This window comes from Gopherus evgoodei, unplaced genomic scaffold (genome assembly GCF_007399415.2).
Source record: "Gopherus evgoodei ecotype Sinaloan lineage unplaced genomic scaffold, rGopEvg1_v1.p scaffold_38_arrow_ctg1, whole genome shotgun sequence".
Taxonomy (NCBI): Eukaryota; Metazoa; Chordata; order Testudines; family Testudinidae; genus Gopherus; species Gopherus evgoodei.
The window spans coordinates 2,264,049-2,291,719 of record NW_022060059.1 but is presented as its reverse complement, the minus strand read 5'-3'; the positions used below and the strand labels follow the sequence as shown (position 1 = coordinate 2,291,719).

General features: G+C 46.7%; 1 protein-coding gene across 4 annotated transcripts in view; it reads right to left on the bottom strand.

Annotated features, from left to right (window-relative positions):
* IFT140 (intraflagellar transport 140) overlaps positions 1–27,671 on the bottom strand; it is a 244,046-nt gene that overhangs the window by 112,089 nt on the left and 104,286 nt on the right. For 2 of the 4 annotated variants that reach the window (XM_030545678.1, XM_030545681.1), the window contains 3 exons: positions 16,903–17,030; positions 7,604–7,721; positions 1,370–1,500 (listed from right to left, as the gene is read on the bottom strand). In XM_030545678.1, coding sequence (XP_030401538.1) covers positions 1,370–1,500; positions 7,604–7,721; positions 16,903–17,030 — 377 coding nt within the window. The remainder of the gene's footprint in view (positions 1–1,369; positions 1,501–7,603; positions 7,722–16,902; positions 17,031–27,671) is intronic. The other 2 variants (XM_030545679.1, XM_030545680.1) reach the window with 2 other exon arrangements.

The following is a 27,671-nucleotide window of genomic DNA, read 5'->3' as shown; positions in this document are numbered from 1 at the left end:
GTCTAGGTTCCTCTGTAGCCTATCCCTCCTCTCCAGCGTATCTACCACTCCTCCCAATTTAGGCTGAGGTTCCTCTGTATCCTATCTCTCCTCTCCAGTGTATCGACCACTCCTCCCAATTTAGGCTGAGAGTGCAGTCCACACCATCCTCTAGATCATTAATGAAGATATTGAACAAAACTGGCCCCAGCACCGACCCTTGGGGCACTCTGCTTGATACCGGCTGCCAACTAGACATGGCGCCATTGACCACTACCCGTTGAGCTCGACGATCTAGCCAGCTTTCTATCCACCTTATAATCCATTCGTCCAGCCCATACTTCTTTAACTTGCTGGCAAGAATACTGTGGGAGACCGTATCAAAAACTTTGCTAAAGTCAAGGAATAACACATCCACTGCTTTCCCCTCATCCACAGACCCAGTTATCTCCTGTAATAAGCTGGGCACTCCCAGAAACCTCTCATTTTTCAGAGCTGATGTCAATAATTGCATGCTTGTTTGTAATACCTACTTGAAGGATTGCTGAAGACAGAAGTCTGTATTTCAAAAGTGGCTTGGCACAACTGAGGAACCACAACATATATTTCTGAAGGGCTAAATAGAAATCTGGACCTATATCATTCCACCAGATTCTGAGCCTCACTCGGTTCACTGCATATTGCTGCCTTGTGACCAACATTTCTAACCTATTACTTATAGCTACATGGTGTAGTTTGAAAACCAAAACATTAAATTTAAACAGATGTAAATGCATGCATTTCATTCAAGTTTTTCCCAGAAATGAAAACATTTTGATAAGATCTGGATGTTAAGCTTTTCCTTTGTTAGGCTCTCCAGGATGCTCTCCCATTCCCTTCTTACACTCTAGACTCAGCTTGCGGAAGTGGATGGGTTCCCACATATTTTGCATTCTCAGAATAGTTATGCCATGTGTATGGCACAAGTCACTAATATCGCTGTAAGGTCTGAGCATGCAATATTCACAACACTCCTCACCACTCTAAACTTGGGCAGCAAGAATTTAGAGGTTCAATTGTTCTGTGAAAATAAAATGTGATGTCTCTAGACACTAGTCAGCCATAATTCTGTTACTATTTCAAATTTACATATGCAATAACAGGGATAAATGTGGTTATCAACAAAATGTCCCACTAAAAGGTAGAGAAAGCAAGCCCCAACAAGATTTATCTACACACAGTGTTTGCCCCAATTTACATAAAATCAGTTAAAAAAAAGAAATTTAGTTAAATCAGAGCAACTCACTAGTTTGTGCAGAGTTCCTCTAGCATCAAGGAACGGCTTGTTTTGGTAAATTAGATTCCTATCCTAAAGCCACAAACCAGACTTTCCAAAATGAAGTTTTCTTACTTTTCAGGCTCTTGTCCAGAGTAGGAGGGCACGGCTCCACCATCCCCACATCCAGCCTTGAAATCAAAGAGTGTGACTGTGTCCATTTCAATATCATAGAAACAGATCTTAGAGTCAAGACTCTCATCAGCCTATGGAAGGGGAAAAGAGAAAGTTAGAGCCGTCAGTAGAAGAGGCCGGCAGTAGAAGAGACCAGCAAGGTAAAATTCAGCTGGTCTATAAAGGCAGCCCACAGGCCAGCCAGCAGCACAGGAGCCAAACACACACCTGAAAACAAAGGAGTCTGAATGGGGGATTCAGCAAGGTGTGTGTGTTTTTGGTTGCTTTTTGGGGTTCTTTCTTCCTTCTTCACAGTAGCTTAGCAGGGAAGCCTATGGCAGCTATAGAGGCAGCAGTGGTAGTGACCCAAGGAATGGAAAAGACAGTGAAGATGACTGAATATGGAAATTGTGAGGATGGACATTATTCTGGAGAGGGTACTGGAAAGGTGCTTTGTGTGTATGAAGTACCACTTGATAGAGCTGATGGAAGAGAAGATCTGAGGTTTGGAATTGTAGCTAGAAACCATGGCTGAATTTCAAAAGTGATTTGAGCAGGTGATGGAGAGAAAGAGAGAGGAGGCTGAAAGAAAACGTCATGAATTGAAGATGCATGCTGGAGCAGGGAACTGTGAGAATAGACTGCTGGATGAAGAAAGTGGACAATGGAAGCATGTGACTATGAGAATAAGGCAGAGGAAAAGACCAGCTGGTGAAGGAGAAATAGAGTTGAGGAACAGGTTTGCTGAGTTGGAAAATGAAGGGGAGAGGCAGGCAGTAACAGAAAATGAGAGAGCAAGAAAGAAGAGAAGAGTGGCTAGTCCTACAAGAAGAGGGGAAGAGACCATTGAGCTAGCCAGAGTTCAGAGACCCAGGAGGATAGAGGACAACTCGCAGAAGACTGCAAGTGGGAACAGACAAGAAGTCTTGAAGCCAGAAAGAACAAAAGAGGGTAGGCCGGACAATCATACTAACAACAAGAGGCAAGTCTACATTACTGGGGACTCTCTACAAAGAACAACAGACAGGCCTATAACCAGAGCTGATCTGGAGAACAGAAGGGGGAGGGAAAGCTCAGTGGTTTGAGCATTGGCCTGCTAAACCCAGGGTTATGAGCTCAATCCTTGAGGGGGACACTTAGGGATCTGGGGCAAAAATCAGTACTTGGTCCTGCTTGTGCGTGCAGGGGGCTAGACTTGATGACCCTTCAGGGTCCCTTCCAGTTCTAGGAGATAGGTACATCTACATTATTTAAAAAAAAAAAAAATGAAAGGGTGTTTTGTCTGCCAGGAGCCAAGATAGGGGATGTGGCCCTAAGGCAGAAGAGGATCCTAATGGGAGCAGGAAAGAATCCATTGACTGTCTTTCATATGGGAACAAATGATACTGCTAGATTCTTGCTCTGACACATCAAGGAAAATTACGCCAGGCTGGGGAAGGTGCTGAAAGAAATGGATGCTCAGGTGATCTTCAGAGGGATTCTACTTGTCCCGATTGGAGGACAGTGAAGACAAGACAAGATTATAATGATCAACAGATGGCTCAAGTAATGGTGCTATAAAGAGGGCTTTGGGACATTCCACTATTGGGAGGCATTAACAGACAGAGGACTGCTCTCATGGGACGGAGTCCACCTAAGCAGGAAGGGAAATAGACTTCCAGGATGGATGTTTGCACAACTGATTAAAAGAGCTTTAAAGCAGGAATTCGGCTGAGACAGTTGGGAGATGCTCATGTAATATCCACACCTGATTCTAATATTGACAGGAAGGAAAATCAAGTAAAATGGAATACAACAATGGAGAAAGGAACAACAGAGGGTAGGAGAATAGATGACAGAAGGAAAGATAGTGCCAATACCAATGACAATAACAGTCAAATAGGCAATATTGACAGTAAAATGACAGTACCTAATTGGGTGAGGAATCTGGGTGAAGCCAAGCAGAAACAAGAAAGATGTCTGTAAATCAATGCAAGGGACCTGGGTAACAAAATGGAGGAAGTAGAACTACTGGTACAGTAAGTGAAATCAGATATTATAGGGATAATGGAAACATGGTAGAAAGTAGTTATGACTGGAGTATATATATTGAAGGATATGCGCTGTTAAGCCTAACCAAAAGAAGGGTGAGAGGAGAGATGATTGCTCTCTATAAATATATAAGAGGAATAAATACCAGGGAGGGAGAGGAATTATTTAAGCTCAGTACCAATGCGGACACAAGAACAAATGGATACAAACTGGCAATCAGGAAGTTTAGACTTGAAATTAGATGAAGGTTTCTAACCATTAGAGGAGTGAAGTTCTGGAACAGCCTTCCAAGGGGAGTAGTGGGGGCAAAAAACATATCTGGCTTCAAGACTAAGCTTGATAAGTTTATGGAGGGGATGGTATAATGGGATAGCCTAATTTTGGCAATTAATTCGTGTTTGACTACTAGCGGTAAATATGCCCAATGGCCTGTGATGGGATGTTACATGGGGTGGGATCTGAGTTACTACAGAGAATTCTTTCCTGGGTGTCTGGCTGGTGAGTCTTGCCCACATGCTCAGGGTTTAGCTGATCGCCATATTTGGGGTCAGGAAGGAATTTTCCTCCAGGGTAGATTGGCAGAGGCCCTGGGGGGTTTTCGCCATCCTCTGCACCATGGGGCATGGGTCACTTGCTGAAAGGTTCTCTGCACCTTGAAGTCTTTAAACCATGATTTGAAGACTTCAATGGCTCAGACATAGGTTTGATACAGGAGTGGATGGGTGAGATTCTGTGGCCTGCATTGTCCAGGAGGTCAGACTAGATGATCATAATGGTCCCTTCTGACCTTAAAGTCTATGATTCTATAATTCTAGGAGCTTAAGGGAAGTGGCAGGGTGGTTAACAGGAACAAAGATATGGAAGCAGAAATTACCACAAGGTGGAAGCCAAACTCAAACAGCTTAACGGGACCAAATTGGGGAACCTGGGTAATCTCCATCCAAAAACATTAAAGGAACTGGCACAAGAAATTGCAAACCCCAAAGCCAGAATTTTTTATGAATCTGTAAACTCAGGGGTTGTACCCTATGACTGGAGAAACGCAAATATAGCACCTATACTTAAGAAAGGGGTGGGGGGGAATCATGTGGGAAACGACAGGCCTGTTAGTGTGACCTTAATTGTATACAAGGTCTTAGAACAAATTTTGAAAGAGAGAGTAATTAAAGACCTAGAGGCAAACAGTAACTGGGATAAAATGCAACACGGTTTTATAAAAGGTAGTTTGTACCAGACCAACTTGATCTCTTTCTCTGTCTAGGAAATAAGTTATCTTCTCAAAGAAAATGTAGTAGATCTTATCTACCTGGATTTCAAGTAAAGCATTTGATATAGTTCCACATGGGAAATTATTAGTTAATTTGGAGAAGATGGGGATTAATACCAGAATCCAAAGGTGGGTAAGGAACTGGTTAAAGGGAAGACTACAATGGGTCATGCTGAAAGGTGAACTGCCAGGCTGGAGAGAGGTTACTAGAGGAGTGCCTCAAGGATCAGTATTGGTACCATCTTATTTAACATTTTAATTAATGGCCTTGGCACAAAAAGCAGGAGTGTGCTAATAAAATTTGCAAATGATACAAAGTTGTGAGGTACTGCCTATATGCAGGAGGACCAGAATATCATTCAAGAAGATTTGGATGACCTTGAAAACTAGAGTAATAGAAATGGGATGAAATTTAATAGTGCAAAGTGCAAGGTCATGCATGTAGGGACCAACAACAAGAATTACTGCTATAAGATGGGGAGGTATCAGTTGGAAGTGACAGAAGAGGAGAAAGACCTTGTGTATTGGTGTCATAAACAGATAGTAGGAGTTAATAGAACAAAAGTACTTTATATCTCTTTTGACTGTAAAGGGTTAACAAGTTCAGTGAGTCTGGCTGTCACCTGACCAGAGGACCAATCAGGGGACAGGATACTTTCAAATCTTGAGGGAGGGAAGTTTGTGTGTGTGCTGTTAGATTTTGGTTGTTGTTCACTCTAGGGGCTCAGAGGGACCAGACGTGCAACCAGGTTTCTCTTCAATCTCCCTGATATGGGTTCTTATAGATTCAAAATAGTAAGTACTAGGTGATAAGGCGAGTTAGGCTTATGTTTGTTTTCTTTATTTGCAAATGTGTATTTGGCTGGAAGGAGTTCAAATGTGTATTTTGCTGAAAGGATTTTAATTTGTACATGTATACTTAGACTGGGAGGGTATTCCCAGTGTCTATAGCTGAAAGACCCTGTAACATATTCCATCTTAAATTAATAAAGATAATTTTTACTGCTTTTCCTTCTTTAATTAAAAGCTTTTCTCGTTTAAGAATCTGATTGTTTTTTTTATTCTGGTGAGACCCCAGGGGACTGGGTCTGGATCCACCAGGAAATTGGTGGGGAGAAAGGTTAACTTCTCTCTGTGTTAGGATTACTTTCTCTCTCAGGGAGAGTCTGGGATGGGGAGAGAGGAAGGTGGATTTTCCTCTCTGTTTTAAGATTCAAGGAGTTTGAATCACAGTGATCTTCCACGGTAACCCAGGGAGGGGAAGCCTGGGAGAGGCAACGGTGAGGGAAAGGGTTTACTTTCCTTGTGTTAAGATCCAGAGGGTCTGGGTCTTGGGGGTCCCAGGGCAAGGTTTTGGGGGGACCAAAGTGTACCAGGCACTGGAATTCCTGATTGGTGGCAGCGCTACAAGTACTAAGCTGGTAATTAAGCTTAAAGGAATTCATGCTGGTACCCCATCTTTTGGACGCTAAGGTTCAGAGTGGGGAATTATGCCATGACAATTGGTCGATCACAAATGACTATGAGCCGCTGATGTGATGCAGCCTTGATAAAGGGTAGTGCAATGCTAGGATGCATAAGGCGAGATATTTCCAGTAGAGACTGGGAAGGTTTGTTACCATTATACAAGGCACTGATGAGACTTGATCTGGAATACTGTGTGCAATTCTGGTCTCCATGTTTAAGAAAGATGAATTCTAACCAAAACAGGTGCAGACAAGGCTACTAGGATTGGGGAGGGACAGCTCAGTGGTTTGAGCATTAGGATACTAAATCCAGCGTTGTGAGTTCAATCCTTGAGGGGGCCACTTCGGGATCTAGTGCAAAAATCAGTACTTGGTCCTGCTAGTGAAGGCAGGGGACTGAACTCCATGACCATTTTTGTGGGGGATATTTCAGTGGTTTGAGCATTGGCCTGCTAAACTCAGGGTTGTGAGTTCAATCCCTGAGGGGCCCATTTAGGAATCTGGGGCAAAAATCTGTCTGGGGATTGGTCCTGCTTTGAGCAGGGGGTTGGACTAGATGACCTCCTGAGGTCCCTTCCAACCCTGATATTCTATGGTTCTATGATCAGAGCAATGGAGAACCTACCTTACAAAAGGACACTTAGGCTAAACAAACCAAGCTCCTGAACAAAACAAAGGATGAAGAGAGATAAGATTGTGCTCTATAAATGTATCAAAGGGATAAATATCAGGGGGAGAGAGAGAGAGAGAGAAAAAGAGGAGGGAGTGATTTAAGTTAAGAGCCAATGTTGGCACAAGGACAAATGGACATAAACTGGCCATCAATAACTTTAGGCTTGAAATTAGATAAAGGTTTCTCACCATCAGAGGAATGAAGTTCTGGAAAAGCCTTCCAAGGGGAGTAATGCAGGCAGAAAACCTCACCCATTTTAAGGATGAGCTTGATACATTTATGAAAGGGATGATATGATGAAATTTCCTATAACGGTATATGGCCAATCCACAACTTCTATTAGCAAATATCGCCAATGGCCAGAGATGGGTCACTAGAGTCCTTGGACCTACAAAAACTTTTAGTGCTTCTATCAATGCTTACCCCAGAAATTCTGATTCCTGAAAACAGAGCATAGCCAATGTGGGTTTATATTAGAGAAGTTAACAGGGGAGGGATAGCTCAGTGGTTTGAGCATTGGCCTGCTAAACCCAGGGTTGTAAGCTCAATCCTTGAGGGGACCATGTAAGGATCTGGGGCAAAAATCAGTACTTGGTCCTGCTAGTGAAGGCAGGGGTTTGGACTCAATGACCTTTCAGGGTCACTTCCAGCTCTATGAGATAGGTATATCTTCATATGAATATCTCTACATTATAGCTAGTCTAGCATTTGGTGTCACATTCAGACTACAGTGTGGTATGTGGGGAGTCCTGTCTCACCTTGTTGACAAGGATGCTGACTTTGTTGCCATTAGCATTGCACTTAACCGATGCAATGCCCCGCAGGCCAGGAAAGAGCTCAGTCAAGTTCTTACTACTGCAGTGCACTTTCGCCTCTCTGTAGGAACAGACGACAGTGATTCATGTGGTGCTAAGTGTCAGTGCTTGAAAAACAGTTTAAAATATTTTTCAAACTTCAGAAAAGACCTTTAATAATCAAATCAAATAGGGCACAAGACCCAAATATTGGAAGTCTTCTCACCTTTTGTCCCAGACTCTAGCTTCCTCTTTAGAGGCTTAAACGCAGCAGGAATAAACTTAAAATGTTATGCAGTGTTCCAACACCTGCAACAAGAAAATCCTGCCATCCTGTTTCAGGAGAAGTAGGATTTGTCTACACAGGGAAATTGACTGGCATAGCTGAACTGGAATAACTATTGTGTCCCCATGACAAAGTTATACTGGCATAACTATAGTGGAATAGTTTATCCACTTTAGCTATGCTAGTCAGATTCTCCACATAGAAAAGTTCTAAGGGCTCGTCTACACTGCCTTGCAGTTTGGACTCCAGGCATATGAACAGCAGTGTGCAACAAAGTGCTGCTGTGCTATAAGAGCCCTGTGTGGATAATGCAGGCATGAACTAAAAGGATCCTAGTTCATATTAATGTACTCCTCTCAAAACAGGACTACATTCACATCCCCATAGTCTGAACTGCTGGGTAGAGCAGACATAGCCTAAACGACTGAATTGTTCACACTTTTGTCCTCCTTTCTCCCTATATCCAATCAATCCTTCCTACCGTAGAAGCCACAGTAACAGCATTCACTCTGTGCCTGAGAGGACAACTCCTATCAGTCACTGGGATACAGCTAGCAAGAGTGATAGTATTTATTTTTAGATTTATAAAATGAAAACAAGACATGGCCTCTGAATTGGTATGTAAAAATAACATTCTGGGGTTCTATTTATTATCTCTTGTTAATTCCAGATCAAATATGCTCACTGTACAAGTAAATGAGTTTTTTTACAGCCCTAAAAACTTAGCCTGACATCTGAGATTTAAGCTAGGTTCTTTCAATCTACAACATCAACACCAATAATAAAAGCCCTGCAAGTCATAGTGATACCCTGCACAAACCCAAGGTTTTCAGATTAGGCCCTCTGTGGTACCTGTGCAATGCCAGTGCTGCTAATGGGTTTTCACAGGTTTGACTGACTGGAGTTTTGCAAATTGTTCTGCTGATTATACATAAGAAAGAACAGAATTCAGCTTACCCTCTTGGTTCTGCTGGGTTCTCAAATTTATTTTGTCACTAACTGTCAACAGGTAAGGCTCTGAACACACACAACGAACAGAAGTGTGGAGTCAAAATGTACAAGTTTGACAATCACTTGTCAGGACAGAAGCACACTTCAACATAACAGTATGACTAATATTAATTAAACTCTTACTCATTTCAGAACTTAATTAAGCCCTTCACCTCAGGAAAAGTTCCCCCCAAAAAGGGGGAGGAGGGCGCTTATGCCCTGACCGGTAGGTCAACAAACTTCGGCTTTTTGATTCAATAGAGGAAGTTAATTCCAAAGTTGAGGACCCTCTACTCCTCTTATGTTTGTACTTACGGGTTGGCAGTAGAAATATCCAAATTGTTCTCAACTACTAAGTACAAATGGAAAGAGATCGTCTTAAGTATCCAAGATCCAATCCACAAAGTACTTTATAGACTGAAGTCATCACCTTGAGAAAGCTTTTGTGGACTCCCTCCCCACTGCCCAAAAGTATTGCTTATGTTCTCAGCGAGATCTGCAAAACGCCCTGTTCTGTTCCTAAAGCCAGGTTTCCTACATGGGAGAGTATCAAGCTACTCACTGAGCCATCATCAGCCTTACCACAGAAGGCTTTGGCTAGTGAATGACAGTGACAAACCATGATGCTGTTACTCAGTATCACCCCAGATGGAAATCATTGTGGGAAAAAAGGTAATTATTTCAAGTTTCCCTTCCCTCTAGGAAAAAAATTTAAAAAAAGAGATAAGCCATGCAAACTGCACTCCAGTGAAAACATTGTATTTATCCCCAAAGAAATATTCATTGATTATTGGAGTAATGATGGAAACAAACACTGAAGATCTGGAACCCCTGAATGCACTATATGTGCTGCTTACAACAGTGCATGAATTTCCTGCTCTGTGGGATTATGAGTCCAAGTCCACACTGAGAATTCAAACTCATGGAGAAGCAGCAGTGACATCACTGAAGCTATTACCTTTGACCTCAAATCTCAGACCTAGAAAAAATGGTTACTCACCTTCTCGTAACGATTGTGCTTCGAGATATGCTGTTCATGTCCAGGGCTGCCCGGGGGGGGGGGGAGCAAGTGGGGCAATTTGCCCCAGGCACTGGGCCCCGCAGGGGCCCCCATGAGAGTTTTTCAGGGCCCCTGGAGCGGGGTCCTTCACTCACTCTGTGGGCCCTAGAAAACTCTCGTGGGGCCAGGGCCCCCGGAGCTTCTTCCGCTCTGGGTCTTCAGCGAATTACAGCCGAAGCAGGACCTGCCGCCGAAGTGCCAGGTCTTCAGCGGCAATTCGGCGGCAGGGTGCCCCCCACCACGGGTCTTCAGGGCACTTCGGTGGCAGGTCCCGGAGCGGAAGCACCCCTCGCCACCAAATTGCCGCCGAAGCAGTGCCCCCCCCGCTGCTGAAGACCCCAGGCCCCCTGAATCCTCTGGGTGGCCCTGTTCATGTCCATTCCAATCAGGTGTGCACACGCCGCGTGCACGACAGCTGGAAGATTTTTCCCCTAGCAGTATCCGTAGGGTCAGTCTGGGCACCCCCTTGAGTCATGTCTTCATGACACTCAATATAGGGCCCTGCTGACCCAAACCCCCCTCAGTTCCTTCTTGCCAGCTACTCCAACAGCAGGGTAGGAGGTTGGGTATTGGAATGGACATGAACAACACATGTTGAAGAACAACACTTATGAGAAGGTGAGTAACTTTTTTCTTCTTCGAGTGCTTGTTCATGTCAATTCCAACCAGGTGACTACCAAGCATAAGTTCAGGAGGCAGGGTTGGAGTTGTCCACTGATTGGAGCACCGTTCTACCAAAGGCTGCATCATCTCTGGCCTGCTGGGTAATCGCATAATGTGCGGTGAAACTATGTATGGAGGACCGTGTTGCCGCTCTGCATATTTCATGAAGGGGAACCTGCACCAGGAATGCAGCTGAAAAAGCCTGAGCCCTGGTGGAGTGTGCAGTGAGCAGAGGGGCAGGCACCCCTGCCAGGTTATAGCACTTTGGATGCAGGATGTGATCCACGATGAAATTAGTTGAGAGGAGACTGGAAGACCCTTCATTCTGTCTGCCACAGTCACGAATAGTTGAATGGACTTTCGGAATGGCTTTGTTCTCTCAATTTAAGAGGCTAATGCTCTGCGGACATCCAACGAATGATGCCTCTGCTACCTGCCACTTGAGTGTGGCTAAGGATAGAACACTGGGAGGAAGATGTCCTGGTTGACGTGAAATTGCTAGACAACTTTTGGGAGGAAAGCTGGGTGAGGCCGGAGCTGAAACTTGTCCTTAAAGAACAAGGAGGCTCTGATGTTAGGCTCTTGAGCTCAGACACCCTCCTGGCTGAGGTTATTGCTACCAGAAATGCCACCTTGTACGAGAGGAAGAGCACGGAGCCAGGGCCGCCCAGAGGGCAGGGCAAGTGGGGCAATTTGCCCCGGGTCCCGCAGGGGACCCCACGAGAGTTTTCAGGGGCCCTCACGAGAGTTTTCGGTGGGTCTTCAGCGGCAAGTCCTTCAGTGCCACCGAACAGACCCGGAGTGAGTGAAGGACCTGCTGCTGAAGACCTGGAGCTTCTTCTGCTCCGGGTCTTCAGCGGCAGCTCCTTCACTTGCTCTGGGACCCGCTGCCGAAGTGCCCCAAAGACCTGGAGCAGAAGGACCCCCACCGCCGAAGACCCCAGGCCCCCTGAATCCTCTGGGCGGCCCTGCAGGGAGCATGCTGTTAGCGGTTCAAAGGGTGGCCCCATCAGTATAGAAAGGACCAGGTTGAGGTCCCAGGCCAGGACCAGCTGTCAGACTTGCAGATATAGCCTGTGGAGATCTTTGAGGAAACGGCTGACCATAGGGTTGGCAAAGACTGACCGGCCCTCTGTGCCTGGATGGAAGGAAGAAATGGTGGCCAAGTGAACCTGTACTGATGACATGGACAGACCCTGCTGCTTGAAATGGAGAAGGTTGTACAGTATGAGGCAATCATAAAGGACAAATGATGCTGCGCCAGCCAGACTGAAGATTTCTTCCAATTGGCAAGGTAGGTAGCTCTGGTGGAGGGTCTCCTACTGCCAAGGAGATGTCTAACTGGGTCTGAGCAGGAGAGCTCCATTGGGTTCAGCCATGGAGCTTCCATGCTGTGAGGTTCAACTACTCAAGGTTTAGATGCTGGAGATGGCCATGATCCTAGATTATCAAGTCCGTGAAAAGCGGCAAGGTGACTGGGGCTTCCATGGACATGTCCAGGAGCAATGTGTACCAGTGCTGGCGGAGCCAGGCTGGAGCTATCAATATCACAACTGCTTGATTCCTCTGTATCTTGAGAGTACCTCATGAACGAGAGGGATGGGTGGGAACACGTACAGGAGATGGCTTCTCCAGGGAAGGAGGAACACATCCATTATGGAACCTGGGCTGTGATTCAGGAATCATAGAAGATTAAGGTTGGAAGAGACCTCAGGAGGTCATCTAGTCCAACCCCCTGCTCAAAGGAAGGAGAAGAATTGCTGACACTTCCTGTTGTATCGCAGAGCAAAGAGGTCTACCTGGGGAAAGCCTCACTGCTGGAAAGTGGAGTTCATGATGTCCGGGCACAGGGACCACTTGTGGCCATGGAACGACCTGCTGAGATAATCCGCTAACTCATTCTGTACCCTAGGGAGATATGATGCTTGCAGGTGTATCGAATGCTCTACGCAGAAGTCCCACACATGAGGGCTTCCTGGCACAGGAAAAAGGAGCGTGCCCCCCCTCCCATGTTTGTTAATATAAAATATCGCCGAGGTGTTGTCTGTCATCACTGATACACATCTTCCCCCTTAAATGGGCTTGGAAAGGTTGGCATGCCAGGAGTACTGCTCTCAGCTCTCTGACACTGATGTGGAGAGAGAACTCTGCCGGAGACTAGAGGCCTTGTGTCCTGAGGTCTCCCAGATGTGCTCCCCAGCCCAAGTCTGATGTGTCCGTAATCAATGAGAGAGTTAGCTGAGGGCTGGTGAAGAGGACCCCTGCACACACCAGCTGTGGGTCAAGCCTCCTCAGAAGGGAGTTGAGGACCAGGTGAGGCAGAGTCACAACCCTGTCAAACTGTCCCGAACTGGTCAATACACCGAGGCCAGCCAGTTGCTCCAGTCGTGGATTCTGAGCCTGGCATGTTGCACCACATAGATACAAGCGGCCATGTGTCCCAGGAGTTTCAGGCAATTCCTTGCTGTGGTGGTGGGAAACTGCCTGAGACTCCAAATAATGTCGCCCAGGGCCCGGAACCTCAATTCTCATAGGTACGTCCTGGCCTGGGTTGAAATCAGTACCACCCCTATACATTCTATCTGCTGAACCGGGGACAGTGTTGATTTCCCCACATTTAGAAGGCTCAGTTCGTCAAACATCATTCTTATAAAGTCAACTTGTGATTCCACTAGAATCCTGGACCAGACTTTGATCAGGCAGTTGCTGAGGTGTGGAAACACCTGTACCTGCCACCTGCGGAGGTACGCAACCACCTGAGGTATTTTCTGTGGGACGGTGTGATTGCTATATGAAAGTACACATCCTTCAAGTCAAGGGCAGCATACCAGTCTCCTGAACCCAAGCAAGAGATGATAGAGGCTAAGGAGATCATGTGGAACTTGAGTTTTGTCATAAACTTGTTGAGCTCTTGCAGGCCTAGGCCTGAATCTGCCCTTGGCTTGCAGTATCAGGAAGTACTGGGAATAGAAGCCCTTGCCCTTCTGCTCCTGAGGAACCTCTTTCACTGCCCCCAGCAAAGCAGTGAGAGCACCTCCTGTATAAGGAGTTGCTCATGAGAAGGGTCCCTGAAGAGGGATGGAGAAGCGTGGTGGAAGTGCGGGAGGGCAGAAAATTGAAGTGAATATTCCCTCTCTACCATGTGGAGCACCCAACGGTCCAATGTAATACTGGCCTACGCAGGGTAGAAAGGGGATAGACGAGAAGAAAAGGTAAGGCAGGATGGATCCAGTCATTGCACTGGTGCATCGCCCTAGGGCGCACCTTCAAAAGGCCTGTGTTTGGCCTCAGGAGGGTTTAGACTGGCCAGAGCCCTGTCCAGAGGAGGGATGAGGTATCTTCCTCGAGTTCTTACTCTTCCTGCGCGACCCTTCATGCCTACCCTGAGGTTGATAATTCCTCAGTGGGGGCTGAGGTCTAAAGTGTCTCCGTTGGTTGGCAGGGGTGTGGAGGCCCAGGGATTTCAGGGTGGCCCAAGAGTCCTTGAGACTCTGCAGGCGAGAGTCAGTCTTCTCAGAGAACAAAGACTGACCCTCAAAGGGGAGGTCCTGGACTGTCTGCTGTACCTCATACAGGAGGGTAGAGACCTGAAGCCAGGAACTCCTTCTCATAGCCATCCTGGTAGGTACGCTACCCCGGTTGTCATGGTGCGAGACACTGTGTCCACAGTGTCTAAGACTGCCTAAAGGGATGCACGAGAGATCAATTTGCCCTCCTCTACTAGTTCAGAAAATTCTGTGTGAGAGTCCATAGGCAGGAGTTTTGCAAATTTTTCCATGGTCCCACAAGTATTGTAATTGTACCTGCTAACCACCGCTGGATGGCTAGCGATACGGAGCTGCAAACACACACCCCTCCCCCGAATTGAATAGATTTTCGTCCAGAAGAGGTCCAGTTTTTGGCCTCTTGATTCTTTGGAGAGGGCCCCTGGTAGCCCTGGTGCTTGCATTGGTTGGCCATATTCCCTGTCAGGGAGTCCACCAGGGGGTGCGTATGTAAGTGTTCATACCACTTGGAGGAGACTAGATATCTCCGCTCATACCTTTTCATGGTAGGCGGCAATGAAGATGGGGTCTGCCACAGGGTCTTAGTGGCATCACTGATGGTCTTAATCAGCAGCCAAGCAATATGGGATGGCCCTGGAAGGGAAAGGCTATCGACCATCGGGTTGGCCTCCTCCACCACTTCTCCAGTTTGATGTTTAGGTTCTGGGCCACCTGTCTCAGCAGCTGTTGTAGGACCTCGCTGTCCTCTAAGGCTGGAGAGGTTGATAAGGCAGCCACCACTTCATCCAGAGACGAGGAGAATGAGGTGGTGACTGGTACTACTCCCTGCCCTTGGCCTCATTGGGGTCCCACGGGGCGAGGATCACCAGTGCAGCTGTTGGTGCTACAGACAGTGCCAGGATTGGTGCTGGGATTAGAGCTGCGCTCAGTGCCAAGAATGTGAAGCAACTGGCGCCCCCGTCGTCAACACCGCAATCAGTGCCGAGATCACTGATGTCGGTATGGCTGCTGGATGGGCCCCCACCAGGATCCTTGGTGTGGAAGGCATGTGCAGCAGAGGCCACTGATGCCCATCTGGAACCCTGACTCTGCCCCTGATGTTGGTGATAGGCCCAGGGTGTCCAGAAGGGCCACTGAGGAGCCTGCCACTGTCCTGGCCACAGTGCCAGGTACAACAGGAGTGAGATCTTCTGCTCCTACTGGAACGCGATGACTCTGCTTCCGACTGAGGTTTCCAACTGTGATGACCACAGAAGAGTGGAGCCCCTTGGTGCTGGAGAGAGATGCCAACTCGGGGACCGGAGCGGGCCACCGGTGCCAGGAGTCGATACGCTGGGGATGATACCCTCATCGCCACCATCATCGCCGGCTTACCCACAGAATGTATTGGGCCAGGAATCAGTGCCATCAAGCAGTGCAGATCCAGACTCGACTAGACCCCTCCTGAGGCAGGAGTCAGCGGAAGCCCCACCAACTGGGTGCCTGATGGAGACTTGCTGGCCACCTGGTCTTTAGACCTGGTTGGGGAACGCCCTCTATTGGCCTTCGTTTTGTGGGGCACCAGGTAGTGGGGCCTTACAGATGTCTGGGACCTGTGCGCAGAGCTGTGGCGGTGCTGAAGGTCTCTAGAGGAGTCCTTCCTCCGCACTGACTTGCACACCGACGATGCTGGAGCACTGCACACCAAGGAAGCAGCACTTGGGGCCGGGTCTGCCGCACTGGGCACCAACTGAGGCCCACATGCAGCCTCTATAAGCAAAACTCGGAGGTGTTGTTCTCTGTCTTTAAGGTTCCTGGGGCAAAACCCTCTACAGATCTTACAACGCTCCCTAAGGTGACCCTCACTGAGACAATTCAAGCATGAAGTGTGTGGGTCACTTCTCAGCATAAACCTGCCGCAGTTTGAGCACAGCTTAAAGCCCAGGGACTGAGGCATACCCCAGTGCCAGGGAAAAGCGTTGGGGCAGGGGGGAACCCCAAAGGAAACTTATGAGAACTACTATCTACACTAAGTGTAACTACTCTACTACTAAATCTAACTATATATACACAAAGGGTGATACTGTAAAGCACATGCTTGCTGAGGAAAGAGCAATGGAGTTCCAGCTAGCCATCATAGACGGTAAGAAGGAACTGGTGGGCGGGGGGGTCGCGTCAGCAGGGCTCTATATTGGGCACCATGAAGATGTGATTCCAGGGGGGCACCCAGACCAACCCTGCAGATACTGCTAGGGGAAAAATCTTCCAGCTGTCATGCACGCAGCGCGCTCATATCTGATTTGAATTGACATGAACAAGCACTCAAAGAAGAGCTTGATAATACAAAAGGGTCAACTTCTCACAAGAGTGATTTGTGAGTGTATAAAACAACATCAGTTTATCAGATACTATTGAACTGGCAACACACTTCACTAGGTAAGACTGGATCTTCTAACCTCAGCTTCTCCCTGAAAACATTGAAGGTAGAGCAGCAAAATTTGGCAGGAGTCTATAAAGTAAAAAATATATACACTTTTTTTTTTTTAAAAGAAGCCAAGGACTGAATAGGCAAGATAACTTCTACAGGGCATGCGGCATGAGAAAGCCTGCACTCTCACTGCCTTTGACGTACCTATTCTATGAATTCAGTCTCCATGGTTGTCAGTTTAGCATTTTTCACCAGTACAAAATTCCCTTAAGATTAAAAAAAAAGAAAGAAGAAGAAGAAAAGAAGAAACCTGAGCTATAGATTCCGACCCTTGTAAACGCTTAATAATACCTGCGAGAGAGATCAAAGATTTTAAAGTGAGCCAAGTCCGTTCCCACAGCCAGGAAATTCCCGCAGATATCCAACAGGCAGGGATTCCCCTCTGCTTCAGAGAACACCAGCAGCTGTTTGACAGTACCCTGGGGAGGGGAGATAGCAGCAACTTTAAATGTTAACTTTCCGACAGGGAGGTTTTTCTGTCAATTAAGCTTGCACATCAAGCTCACTTCTGTTTTATCCCAACCACCACCACCAATTAATAAGCGCATCACAGCAATTTCTTGATATTATCCTATCTAGGAACAGCTATACAATAGACCGGGGGACAGGGAGGGGGACGACAGTTACCCACCTTTTTGTAACTATTGTTCTTCAAGATGTGTCGCTCATGTCCACTTCATTGTAGTAGTGTGTGCACCCACTTGTGCAGCTGTCAAAGACTTTTCCCTTAGCGGTAAGCATTGAGCCAGCTGTGGTGCCCTCTGGAGTGCTCCACTCACACTGAGGTATATCAGGCGCTGCCGGCCCTACGTCCTTTCAGTTCCTTTTTGCTGACAACTCCAACAGAGGGGCAAGAGGAATGAACATGAACACCACATCTCAAAGAACAACAGTTATGAAAAGGTGGGTAAACATTTTTTCTTCTTCGAGTGTTTGCTCATGTCCATTCCATTGTAGATGACTCACAAGCAGAATCCCCCGAGGTGGACTCGGAATTCAGTCTTGCAGATTGGAGCACTGCTCTGCTGAAACCGCGTCGTCTTGAGCTTGTCAGGTCAGTGCATAATGCGAAGCTAATGTGTGGATAGATGACACATTGGAAAAGATGGGGATCAATATGAAAATTGAAAGGTGAATAAGGAACTGGTTAAAGGGGAGACTACAACAGGTCATACTGAAAGGTGAACTGTCAGGCTGGAGGGAGGTTACTAGTGGAGTTCCTCAGGGATCAGTTTTGGGACCAATCTTTTTATTGCTGACCTTGGCACAAAAAGTGGGAGTGTGCTAATAAAGTTTGCTGATGACACAAACCTGAGAGGTATTGCCAAGACAGAGAAGTACTGGGATATCATACAGGAAGTTCTGGATGACCTTGTAAACTGGAGTAATAGTAATAGGATGAAATTTAATAGTGAAAAGTGCAAGGTCATGCATTTAGGGATTAACAACAAGAACTATTGTTATAACCTGAGGACTCATCAGTTGGAAGTAACAAAGGAGAAGGACCTTGGAGTATTGGTACATCACAGGATGAGTATGAGCCGCCAATGTGATATCGCCGTGAAAAAAAGTAATGCAGTCTTGGGATGCATCAGGCGAGGTATTTCCAGTAGAGAAAAGGAGGTGTTAGTACTGTTATACAAGGCACTGGTGAGACCTCATCTGGAATACTGTGTGCAGTTGTGGTCTCCCATGTTTAAGGAGGATGAATTCAAACTGGAACAGGATCAGAGAAGGGCTACTAGGATGATCCGAGGAATGGAAAACCTGTCTTATGAAAGGAGACTCAAAGAGCTTGGCTTGTTTAGCCTAACCAAAAGTAGGCTGAGGGGAGATATGATTGCTCTCTATAAATATATCAGAGGAATAAATACCAGGGAGGGAGAGGAATTATTTAAGCTCAGTATCAATGCGGACACAAGAACAAATGGACATAATTGGCCATCAGGAAGTTTAGACTTGAAATTAGATGAAGGTTTCTAACCATCAGAGAGGAGTGAAGTTCTGGAACAGCCTTCCAAGGGGAGCAATGGGACAAAAGACATATCTGGTTTCAAGACTAAGCTTAATAAATTTATGGAGGGGATGGTATAATGGGATAGCCTAATTTTGGCAATTAATTGATCTTTGACTATTAGCGGTAAATATGCCCAATGGCCTGTGATGGGATGTTACATGGGGTGGGATCTGAGTTACTACAGAGAATTCTTTCCTGGGTGTCTGGCTGGTGAGTCTTGCCCAAATGCTCAGGGTTTAGCTGATCGCCTATTTGGGGTCAGAAAGGGATTTTCCTCCAGGGCAAATTGGCAGAAGCCCTGGGGGGTTTTCGCCTTCCTCTGGAGTGTAGGGCACGGGTCACATGCTGGAAGATTCTCTGCACCTTGAAGTCTTTAAACCATGATTTGAGGACTTCAATGGCTCAGACACAGGTCTGATACAGGAGTGGGTGGGTGAGATTCTGTGATCTGCGTTGTGCAGGAGATCAGACTAGATGATCATAATGGTCCCTTCTGACCTTAAAGTCTATGAGTCTATGACCAGGTTGCAGCCCAACAAATTTCCTGGATCAGCACTTGAGCAAGGAAGACTGCGAATGCACCCTAGTCGAGTGAGCCATCATGATTGCGGGTGGGGACACCTTTGCTAGCTCATAATAGTAACAGACGCAGGCCATGATCCAAGACGAAATTCTCTGGGCAGACACTGGGAGACCCTTCATCCTGTCTGCGACAGCAACAAACAACTGCGTAGACTTACGGAACGGCTTTGTTCTATCTAGGTAGAAGGCCAGTGCCCATTTGATGTCCAGGATATGCAGCTTGCGTTCCTCATCCATTGCATGAGACTTTGGACAAAGGACCAGTAAGAATATGTATTGGCCAGTATGGAACTAGGAGACGACTGTGGGCAGAAATACCGAGTGTAGATGCAGCTGGATCTTGTCCTTATAGATGATCATATAAGGCGGATCCAACGTGAGCACCCTAATCTCGGATACCCTACAGTCCGAAGTTATAGCAACTAAGAAGGAAACCTTCCATGATAGAAGCAGGAGGGAGCAGGAAGCCAAGGGATCGAAGGGGGGTCCCATGAGTCTTGACAGCACAAGATTCAAGGAGGGAACTGGTCCCAGATATGCGGATAGAGGTGCTCCAGACCTTTGAAAAGCTGCGCCCTCATAAGATGGGTGAAGACTGACCTCCCCTGAAACAGAGGGTGGAATGCCGAAATGATTGCCATTGGCTTGGGCCCTCCACCATTTCCTGGAGTTGGTGGTGGGTCCTTTCGGGGGGAGGAACTCCCTGGGGCTAAGCCCTTTTGTGGATCTGGAGTGGGCGTAAGGCCCAAACAGGGTCTTTAGCCCAGAGCCCCCTGGTCGGGCTTGATTGTGCCAACTTCTTTGTTTTCTTCTTTGGCACCGGGGATTGGTGCCGGGAAGAGCCTGATGCCAGGGGTGCACTTATACAAAAAAGCTGAAGTGCTGTGTGCCATGTTAGGCCGTGCTGGCTCCAAAGCTGGGCGCAGGGCAGCCTGCAGCAGGAGGACCCTGAAACTTATGTTGCGCTCTCTCTGTGTCCAAGGACAAAAGTTCTTACAGATGTGAAAGCACTCCTTTATATGGGATTCCCTGAGGCAGCTTAGACAACTATCGTGCGGGTCACTAATAGGCATAGGCCTGTTACACGTGGAGCAAGGCTTGAAATCTGGAAACTGGAGCATGCTCCATCTGGGGCAAAATCCCCACCAGGACACTATCTAACTAGACACTTAACAGCTAAGTAACAATGATTAAACTATTTACAGCTAGAAGCACATGGCTGAGATAGGAGAGAACCATTGACCACTTGTGAAGCAAGGGACAGAGGTGCTTCAACTGACCACCACAGGCAGTAAGAAGGAACTGAGAGGGCATAGGGCTGGAGGTGCATGATATACTGCAGCATGAGCGCAGTACTCCACAGCCGGCCCTATGAATACCCCTAAGGAAAAAGTATCTGATAACTGCACACATGGGGGCACGCACATAGGCGTGTGCAAACAGACAATGGAACTGACATGAGCAAGCATGTGAAGAAGAACTGGTCTTCCTGGTGGTCCCTCTGTCAAAGTCTCATGTAGTGGGGTGACCACATGCTCCAGCCTGGAAGGGGTTAGAAAAGCCCTGCAGAGGGCTGGGGCTGGGCAAGGTAAAACCCTGGCTGATTGGGGGAAGTGGCTGCAGCTGAGGCCATGCCCCAAACGGAGCAACAGGGTCTTATAAGAAGGCCAGGGAAGCCAGGAACAGAAGAGTCTCTCCCTAGCTATAGAGGGAGATGGGCCTGGCTGCAGGGAGCTGGACATAAGTTACCTGAGAGACGCAGGGAAAGGCAGAGGAGCTGGGGAGCTCTATCCTGGAAAGCCTCAGGCTGCAGCCTAGCATTGGGGTAACAGGTACTGGGGATTGCAAGGGGCAGCCCAGGGGTAGGCCAAGGCAGCATGTCCAAACCCAACCTTGCCAGTGATGAGTAGGCTGATACTGCAGTCTGCCCCAGGGTGCAGGGGCTAGACAATTACTGGCAGTAGACATATACTGAGGCAAGGTGGGGATAGTGGGTGGGGTTCCCCAGGGAAGGGGAGACCCTAAGACGAGGGGGTTACTGCCAGGGGGCAGCACCCCATGTAAAAGGGTACCGGGTCCGGAGAGAGACACGGGGGCCAGAGGACAGGCGGATCACCGGCCTGAAGAGGGCACTCCAGAGCTGAATCACGCTAATTCCCTGAAGTCACCAGCAGGAGGCGCAGCAGGGATGAGTACGCTTGTCTACATCTCCCACCTATGAGCAGCATTACAGGTCCAAAGGTCTAACATACATCTTCACAAAGATTCGCTTTACAAACTATCCTGCCCAAAGGATAAGATTGTGATTTTCTTCAGCTAAGAGGGATAAATGGATAGCATTCCCTTTAGATCTATCAGTGCTTAACCAATCAGCAAGTCAGAGTTCACAGTGCAACATGAGTCTCATCCTGTCTCTAAGACTCAAACATACCATGCTCACAGCACTTTTAGCCTCCATGACACAAGAAACAAAATACAATTGAATTTGGTTTGCTAGATAGTTTTATTTTGCTTGTGGCCATATTTTTTAAAACTCTACATAAGTGAAACACAGTCTATCCTATCTCCTTTGAGTTATATTGAATTTGGTACAGAAATTCTGTATTTATTCTACGTATAACCATACATATTAGGGAACAATCATAGGTTTCTCTTTCTGATTCTCATAGGCTAGCACAATGCTGCAATAAAACAGTTACCTACCTTTCCTAAATGTTGTCCTTTGAGATGTGTTGCTCATATCCATTCCATATCAGATGTGCAAACACGGTGTGCACTGTTGCTGGAGATTTTCCCTCCAGTGGTATCTGGGTGAGCTGGTTCTAGCATCCCCTGGAGGCCTGCACAAATGCGCCAGTATAAGGGACACCTCTGGCTCTGCATCTTTCAAATTCCTTTTTGCCATCAACTCCGACAGCAGGGCAGAAGGGCAGGTCAAAGAATGGACATGAGCAACACATCTTGAAGAACAACAGTTACGAAAGGTAAATAACCATTTTTTCTTCTTTGAGTGCTTTCTCATGTCTATTCCATGTTAGATGACTCACATGCAGTATCCTTGGAGGTAGGCTAGGAGTTCATGGATGTGCCAATAGCAACACAGCATTCTTGAAACTGGAGTCATCTCTAGCCTGTTGGGTGATTGCACAATGGGACGCAAACCTGTGGATCAACAACCATGTTGCAACCCTGCAGATGTCCTGGATCGGTATTTGCATCAGGAGGGCCACTGAAGATACTTGTGCCCTTGGTAGAATGGGCCTTCACAATGGCCAGATGCAGAACGTTCACTTGCTCATAGCATGCCCAGATACTGGCCGTAATCCAGGATGAAATCCTCTGTGAGGACACCAGGAGACCTTTCATTCTATCTGCGACTGCGACAAAAAACTGCATTGATCTATGTAAGGGGCTCATCCAGCCAATATAGAATGTAGGCATCTTTCCTCCTGACTTATGGTTTTGGGAAGCAGAATGGCAGAAAAATGTCTTGGTTGACATGGAATTGCAATACCATCTTGGGTAGAAAGGTTGGGTGGAGACACAGTTGGACCTTCTCTTTAAAGAACAGTGTAAGGAGGCCCCGAGGTTAAGGATGAAGCTCTGAAACTCTCCTGGCCAGTGACTGCCACCAGGAAAGTGACCTTCCATGAGAGAAGCAGCAAGGATGCCAAAGACTCAAATGGAGCAAATGGAGGCCTTGTGAGCCTAAAGAGTACCAGGTTGAAGTCCCAAGGCAGAATTGGTCACGGACCTGTGGGTAGAACCTCTCCAACCTTTTAATGAACTTCCTTGTCATCTCCTGGGTGAAGACCAATCTGCCTCAGCTTGGGAGACAGAACGCCAAGATGGCCACCAGATGAACCTTGACTGAAGACAGTGAAAGGTCTTGCAGCTTCAGGTGAAGAAGATATTCCAAGATGGACTACAAGGATGCCTGTGATGGGCACAGGTTCTGCTCGGCTGCCCAGCAAGTGAAGCGTTTCCAATTGGCCAGGTAGGTTGCCCTAGTTCAGAGCTTTCTGCTACCTAGCAAAATTCACTAGACCTGCTCCAAGCATGCTCTCTCATCCAGATTTAGCCATGCAGCAGCCAAGCCATCAAGTGCAGGCCTACTAGATTCGGCTGGAGAATTTGCCCACGGTCCTGTGACAGCAAGTCTGGTCTAAGATGGAGCACCCATGGGTCTGCAACTGTGAGAGCTAGGGGCATACTGAAGAGAAGATTATTCACCCTGTGCAGTAAATGAGGTTCTTCGAGGTGACCCCCTATGAGTGCTTCATTTCAGGTGTTGGTGCATCCCTACACCTTTGCTTGGAGAGGTTCAGCAGTAGTGCCTGTGTGGGTAGCACATGCATGATGCCTATCTCGCAGCACCGCTGGCACCTTATCTAGTGATGTGTGACCTGTAGCCCTCAGTTCCTTCTCTACCGTAGAGTACTTTTACGGACTCCAAAGTAGAGGGGAGGATGGGTTGTGGAGCACCCATGGGGGGGAACACCTTGAAGAACCTCAATTACTGCACAAGGTGAATAACCTCCTCCTCTTCTTTTAGTGATGTCCCTGTGGGTGCTCCACTTTGGGTGACTCTAGAGCAGCGCCCTCATGAGGATGGAAGGAGCCTTGGTTAATAGAGGATAACACCACTAGCACAGCTGTGCATCTGATTCTGGGCTCTGTATAATTGCATAGTGTCTTGCAAATGTGTGCTTCAGAGGCCAGGTGGGAACTCTCTCTCTCTCTATATATATCTGTGAGTGGGACCTTAAGAGAGGCTATGGATGAAGCCACTGATCTGTTAGAATGCGCTCTGGTGCCTGCTGGAGGTTGTATGCCGGTTAGTTGATAGGATAGATGAATACACCCTGAAATCCATTTTGATAATCTCTGCACTGATATAGCACCTCCTTTGATCATTCTTCCACAGATATGAATAGTTTTGGGGATTTTCTAAACAGTTTGGTTCTATCCAGGTAGAATGCCAGAGCTTTTCAAATGTCTAAGATGTGTAGAGTAGCTTCCTGTGCATTCTCACATGGTTTGGGGAAAAATGCAGGGAGGTGTAGAAGTTGATTAACGTGGAAAGATGAAGAAATTTTGGGCATAAATTTTGGATGTGTCCTCATAGTAACCTTTTCCTTAAAAAAGATGGTATATAATGAGTATGCCATGAGTGCCCCTATCTCACCCACATGTCTGGCTGATGTGACCGCTATTAAGAAAGTGACTTTCATGGAAAAGTGTAGTAAAGAGCAAGTCACCAGGAATTCAAATGGTGATCTAGTAAGATATTTAAAAACAAAATTCAGGTCCTATGGTGGCATGGGTGCATGCAGTTCAGGGTGGATTGTCTGAATTCTTTTGAGTGAGTGTTTAGTGATTGGATGGGCAAATAGTATTGTGCCATCAATTTTTTGGTAGAAGGCGCTGATAGCAGCTACGTGTACTTTAGTCAAACTAAGAGACGGTCCAGAGTTTAAGTCAAGTATGTAATTTAACATGAAAGGCAGGAGTGCTGAGACCACAGTGACATGTTTGTCAGTGCACCATGCAGTGAATCTCTCCCACTTCCGCAGGTAAGTTTTACCTTCTACTGTTTAGTAGGGTATGCTTGACCTGTTTCATGAGTGAACCATGAGAGAAACCACACCTTCAGGTGGAGCATCTCTAGGTTCAGGTGGTGAATCTGTCCTGCGTCTTGGATAGAGCTATCAGGATGATCCTGGCTTTGTCAGTTCTATTTTGTGTATCACTCTCGTTAACACTGGTATGGGCGGAAACACATATAATAGAGGGGCTTGCCATTTTAGGAGGAATGCATTCCCCCCATCGATTGGGGCCCGAATCCTGCTCTAGAGCAGAATTACAGACATTTGTTGTTTTGATCTGTTGCAAAGGGGCCCCAATGTTGGAATATGTTGTGTAATATCATGTCATTCATCTCCCATTCGTGAATTTTTCTACTGAGTGTGTCTGCAGTGGTGTTCTGGCATCTTGGTAGATAGGAGGCCAAGATGCTGATATTGTCTCAGATGCACCAGTTCCAAAGTTCCATGGCTTTGGTGCAAAGTGAGTGTGATTGGGCTCCTCGTCTATTTATGCAGAACATGCAAGCAATGTTGTTGGTCATTACTTGCATGTTCTGGTTCTTTAGCATAGGCACAAATTGGAAGCAAGCACTGAGAACTGTCCAAAGTTCTAACAGATTTATGTGCAGGTTCGTTTCTTTGGGGGACCACCATCCCTGAATTTTGTGTTGTTGCATGTGTGCTTCCCATCCTATGAGGTAGGCGTCTGTTGTGAATCCCACATGAATGGGATCCCTGAACAGAAATTGCTGGGTTGTGTCCACCACATGAGCGATGTCTTGATTTTGGCAGATTTTGTGTCATCTGTTTAAGCAGTGTTTGTGCGGCCTGTAGATGGTTGCTAACTAGCCATGCAGAAAGCACATGTGCAGGCGCACATGTTTTACCACGAATATGCTTGCAGCCATGTGGCCTAAAAGTTGGAAGCAAATGCAGGCTGTTACATGTGGACTGTTCCTTACCATATCGGTGAGATTGTTCATTGAGTAGAACCTGCTTGTTGGTAGTGACACTTTGGCTTCCACTGAATGGAGGTAAGCCCCAATGAATTCCAGTTGTTGAACAGGGCTTATGGTTGATTTTTTTCTCATTTATTTGTACACGCAGGTATTGAAAGGAAGAAATAGTCTGTCGAGTGATCCAGATGACCTGCTCTCGAGATTGGGTTTCGGTAGGCAGTGTCTAGATAAGGGAAATTATGATTCCTTGTTTTTTTGGGTGTGCCACCACTATTTGTAAGGTTTTGGAAAAGACTCAGGGTGGATAGACCAAAAGATAAGACTTGCCATTGGTAGTGGTCTGTTCCAAGAGTGAATCTCAAGAACCTCCTGTGGACAGGATGTATAGTAATATGAAAATAAGCTTCTTGTAGGTAGAGGCCTGAAAACAAGTCCCATTGTTCCAGTGCGGGTATGATTGTTGCTCATGTGACCATCCTGAATCTTTGTCTTCTGACAAATTTGTTTTCTGAGATCCAAGATGGGTCGCCACCCCCCATTTTTCTTCTGAGTTAAGACGCAATGGGAATAGAAAACCTTCCCTCTGTGGTGAGTGGAAATTTGTTCCATTGCACCTAGTTGCATCAGATGATTTCTTTCTTAATGCAGTAGATGCTCATGAGAAGGGTCCTGAAGAGGGAGGGGAAGGTGGGAACAGAGATAAATGGGATGGAATAGCCTGTATTGATGATTTCTAGGCCCCATTTGTCCATGGAGAGTCAATACCACCTCAGGTAGAAGGGGAAGTGGCGGTCTCCTAATGGGTATATGGATGGTGTCGTCAGCACTGTAATGAGTGGGAGGTCATTCAGACCCTCAACCAATCTTTCAATTTGTTGCGTTGAACATGGAGAAAGTTGAGATGCTGCTGATGGTGGTGGTCTGTGTCTTTGTGGACTCTGTCTCTGCCTTTGTTGTTCCAAAGGGTGATGATGTTGTTATGGGTAAGGTTGATATCTGTTCCACTCGTATGCTCGGAACCTGTTTTGCCTTCACTTTGTGGCATGTGTATAGGTGCCAGGCATACAGAGGGTCGCCCGGGGAGTCCTTTATGGTGTGTAACACCTCATCAGTTTTTGCTGCAAAGAGCATCTCACCGTTGAACAGCAGATTTTCCACTGTAGATTGATTTCACATGGGAAACCTGAGGATTCCAACCATGAAGCTGAACGCCTGACTACAGCAGTGGACGCAGATCTTGCTGCTGTGTATGCTGTACCCAGGGACACCCATAATGCTGTCCTTGCTATAAGCTGTCCTTTGGAAACCAATTATTTAAATTGGTCTCTTTTTTCCTCCAGAATGTCAATAAAATCCATAAATTTACCATAGTTCCTGTGATTATATTTGACCAGCAGTGCAACATAATTGGCAACTCTGAGTAATGTAATGTGGAGGAGGAATAGACCTTGCGGGCCAAACAGGTCTAGGCTTTTACCATACTTGTTGGAAGGGGTAGCCATATACCAGGAATCGGCAACCTTTCAGAAGTTGTGTGCCGAATCTTCATTTATTCACTCTAATTTAAGGTTTCGTGCGCCAGTAATACATGTTAACAGTTTTAGAAGGTCTCTTTCTATAAGTCTATAATATATAACTAAACTACTGTTGTTTGTAAAGTAAATAAGGCGTTTAAAAATGTTTAAGAAGCTTCATTTAAAATTAAATTAAAATGCAGAGCCCCCCAGACTGGTGGCCAGGACCCAGGCAGTGTGAGTGCCACTGCAAATCAGCTTGTGTGCCGCCTTCGGCACCTGTGCCATAGGTTGCCTACCCCTGGCCTATACTATTGTTGTCTCTCTCTCTGGTTGGCCACCTCTACAATGAGAGAATTTTGTGTGGGGTGGATAAATAAGAACTCCGTGCCTTTTGAGG